General features: G+C 54.7%; 1 protein-coding gene across 1 annotated transcript in view; it reads right to left on the bottom strand.

Moving 5' to 3' along the window:
- INTS3 (integrator complex subunit 3) overlaps positions 1-2,916 on the bottom strand; it is a gene marked incomplete at both ends in the record, with an annotated part of 59,835 nt that overhangs the window by 36,066 nt on the left and 20,853 nt on the right. The window contains 2 exons of the mRNA XM_014959391.1: positions 569-635; positions 2,396-2,480. Coding sequence (XP_014814877.1) covers positions 569-635; positions 2,396-2,480 — 152 coding nt within the window. The remainder of the gene's footprint in view (positions 1-568; positions 636-2,395; positions 2,481-2,916) is intronic.

The raw sequence follows: 2,916 nt of genomic DNA, 5'->3' as shown, positions 1-2,916 counted from the left end.
TAGGTCCCGCCGTAGGGCTTCCCTCTCCTCCTGGGAGTCACCACTCCTGCTTAGCTTGGTATCAAGCTAAAATGTCACACGAGCTGGAAATGTCACACCAGGGCTTGAAAAGGTGCTGGGTAACGGGGCAAAGGGGCCCTGGAGGAGATTTTCCTGCAGGAAAAGCCCATCAATATGCTCCCACAGCAAAAACACCACCCCAAAAATCTGCCTCTCTCGGAGGGAGCAGGACAAGGAGCCACCATGGAGGGTTTTCCCCTCGTTTTGTGCCCGGTCGTTGCTCTCTGGTCACCACTCCTGCTTAGCTTGGTATCAAGCTAAAATGTCACACGAGCTGGAAATGTCACACCAAGGCTTGAAAAGGTGCTGGGTAACGGGGCAAAGGGGCCCTGGAGGAGATTTTCCTGCAGGAAAAGCCCATCAATCTGCTTCCACAGCAAAAACACCACCCCAAAAATCTGCCTCTCTCGGAGGGAGCAGGACAAGGAGCCACCATGGAGGGTTTTCCCCTCGTTTTGTGCCCGGTCGTTGCTCTCTTCAGCCCATTCCAGCCTCCCCCAGCCCCTACCTTTGCTCAGTCAGTATCTCCAGCACGTTCTCAGCCAACCAGATGTTCTTTGCTGTCACATCCCCACCTGGAAAGCAGCAAAAAGAGAAAAAAACCAGTCAGATGGAGCAGGGCTATTCATCAAACTCAACCAAACCATGGATGCTTCGGTCCCAGTATCCCCAGTAAAGCCAAGCTAATTCAGGGGTTTCCTCCCTGCCTGGAGAACACTCTCCTGCCCCACGTGTTTGGCCGTTCCTCGACAGAGCACATTTCTAGGCACAAGTGTTTTTCTGTTTGGGGACCAAGGGGGTCTTTGCTGCAACAATATTCTTGCAAAAGAACTGAGATAACACAGAGTCAGTAATTATCCTTCCGGAAAGCAAAGGGGAAGCCAGGAAGGGATGAGATTCAGCAGCTGGAAAAGAGAAAACGTTTGCAGCTGCTGAGCCTGCAAAAGGGCAATGGTGTCTGCAAAAAAATTAAAAAAAAATGTCCCAAACTCCCAAATAAAGGCCCAGTGTCAAAGGGATGTCTCACGCCCTCGGTCTGGGCTTCCAGCACGAAGCTGGAGACTTTGGAAGCTGTGGCTGGGAGAGGATCTGGGCCTGGGGAGAAGGGGGGGGCACGGAAAATGCCTAAAGCAGGGCAGCCAAAAACAATGGGATCAGAACAATTAAAGCAGCTGTAATAAAAGCGGTGAGAAGTGAGAGAGCAGCAGCCCTTCCAGAACAGAAGGGGCCCCGAACGGGGAGGGGAAACAAGGGATGCCTTCACGAGGGGTTTGGTTTTTGGTTTTGTTTGGGGGTTTTTTTTGTTTTTTTTTTTTAAATGTTCTGTGTTTACACCCTGACAACAGCTTGGCCCGTGCTCAGGACGTTGTCGTCCCCTCCCTCCCTCATTCCCTCCCTCCCTCCTTCTTCTTCCTCCCCCGAAAAGAGCAGCCCCGAGCGATTCCCAACCCCGTAGGATTAAAAAACACCATGTGTTTTTTAAAAAAAAACAAACAAAAAACCACCACCACCGTGGGTTTTACGGGGGGACGTTAATTCCTCCTGGGTGGACGTCAACACCCAGCGGAGAACACGGAAGAGGCACCGTTCCTGTGACTCCGGAAAGGCGTGTGTGTGTGTGTGTGTGTGAGGTTGGAGGGGGGACACACACACTCTGTGGGCCACCGTGTTTTTTAAAAAAAAACAAACAAAAAACCACCACCACCGTGGGTTTTACGGGGGGACGTTAATTCCTCCTGGGTGGACGTCAACACCCAGCGGAGAACACGGAAGAGGCACCGTTCCTGTGACTCCGGAAAGGCGTGTGTGTGTGTGTGTGTGAGGTTGGAGGGGACACACACACACCATGGGCCACCATACGGCCACTGCTGGCTCCCTGGAGCCCCTGGAGGGGCTACCAACTCGCCGTGGGGCAAAGTGGGCTCTCTGAGGAGTTACAGAGGAGCCAGAGGCATCCCAGAGGTCAGAGCCGGGGACTGAGGATGATCTCGCACAGCCCTACGGGGTGAAATCTGGCAGAAACAGGAATCAATCCACTTCCTGGCTGGTTTTAGCCTTTGCCAGAAGCCCTCCTGGCTCTCTCTGTGATTCACCCTTCATGGAAGGCTGGTTGGGAGCAAAGGTTTATCCTCATTTCCTCACCAGACAGGTCGGGGCAGGCTTGGTGCCTGCAGCAAATCCCGCTCCCCCCTCTCAGCCGGGCACGGAGACGCTGGGGAAGTCTGTCCTGGCTCCAATGCCAAGCAAAGCATGGCACGAGCCAGCCCTGGTTGGCCACCAAGCCAAGGGTGGTGGTGGTGGGGACGGTCACCTGGCTCCTGGTGGCACAACTCACCCGCGATCTGCTTCATGAAGGTCATGCAGACGCCGTCGGCGCCGAGGACCCCGCTCTTCACCAGCTCCCGCAGCAGCCACACCAGCTGGGCAGAGGGAAAGATAATCACAAAATCAATCATCTAGGGCTGGAAGAGACCCTCGGGATCAATGGGCCAAGGCCAATGGGATGAGGTTTAATAAGGCCAAGTGCCGGGTCCTGCATTTTGGTCAGAACAACCCCAGGCAACGCTACAGACTTGGGGAAGAGTGGCTGGAGCTGCCCAGAAGAAAAGGCCCTGGGGGTGTTGGTGGACAGCAGGCTGAACATGAGCCAGCAGTGTGCCCAGGTGGCCAAGAAGGCCACCAGCATCCTGGCTCGTATCAAGAATAGCGTGGCCAGCAGGAGTAGGGAAGTCATCGTGCCTCTGGACTAGGCCCTGGTGAGGCCTCACCTCGAGTGCTGTGTTCAGTTCTGGGCCCCTCACCACAGGAAAGACATTGAAGTGCTGGAGCGTGTCCAGAGGAGAGCCACCAAGCTGG

This window comes from Calidris pugnax, unplaced genomic scaffold (genome assembly GCF_001431845.1).
Source record: "Calidris pugnax isolate Ruff unplaced genomic scaffold, ASM143184v1 scaffold436, whole genome shotgun sequence".
NCBI lineage: Eukaryota > Metazoa > Chordata > Aves > Charadriiformes > Scolopacidae > Calidris > Calidris pugnax.
This window is presented reverse-complemented; position numbering and strand designations above follow the sequence as displayed.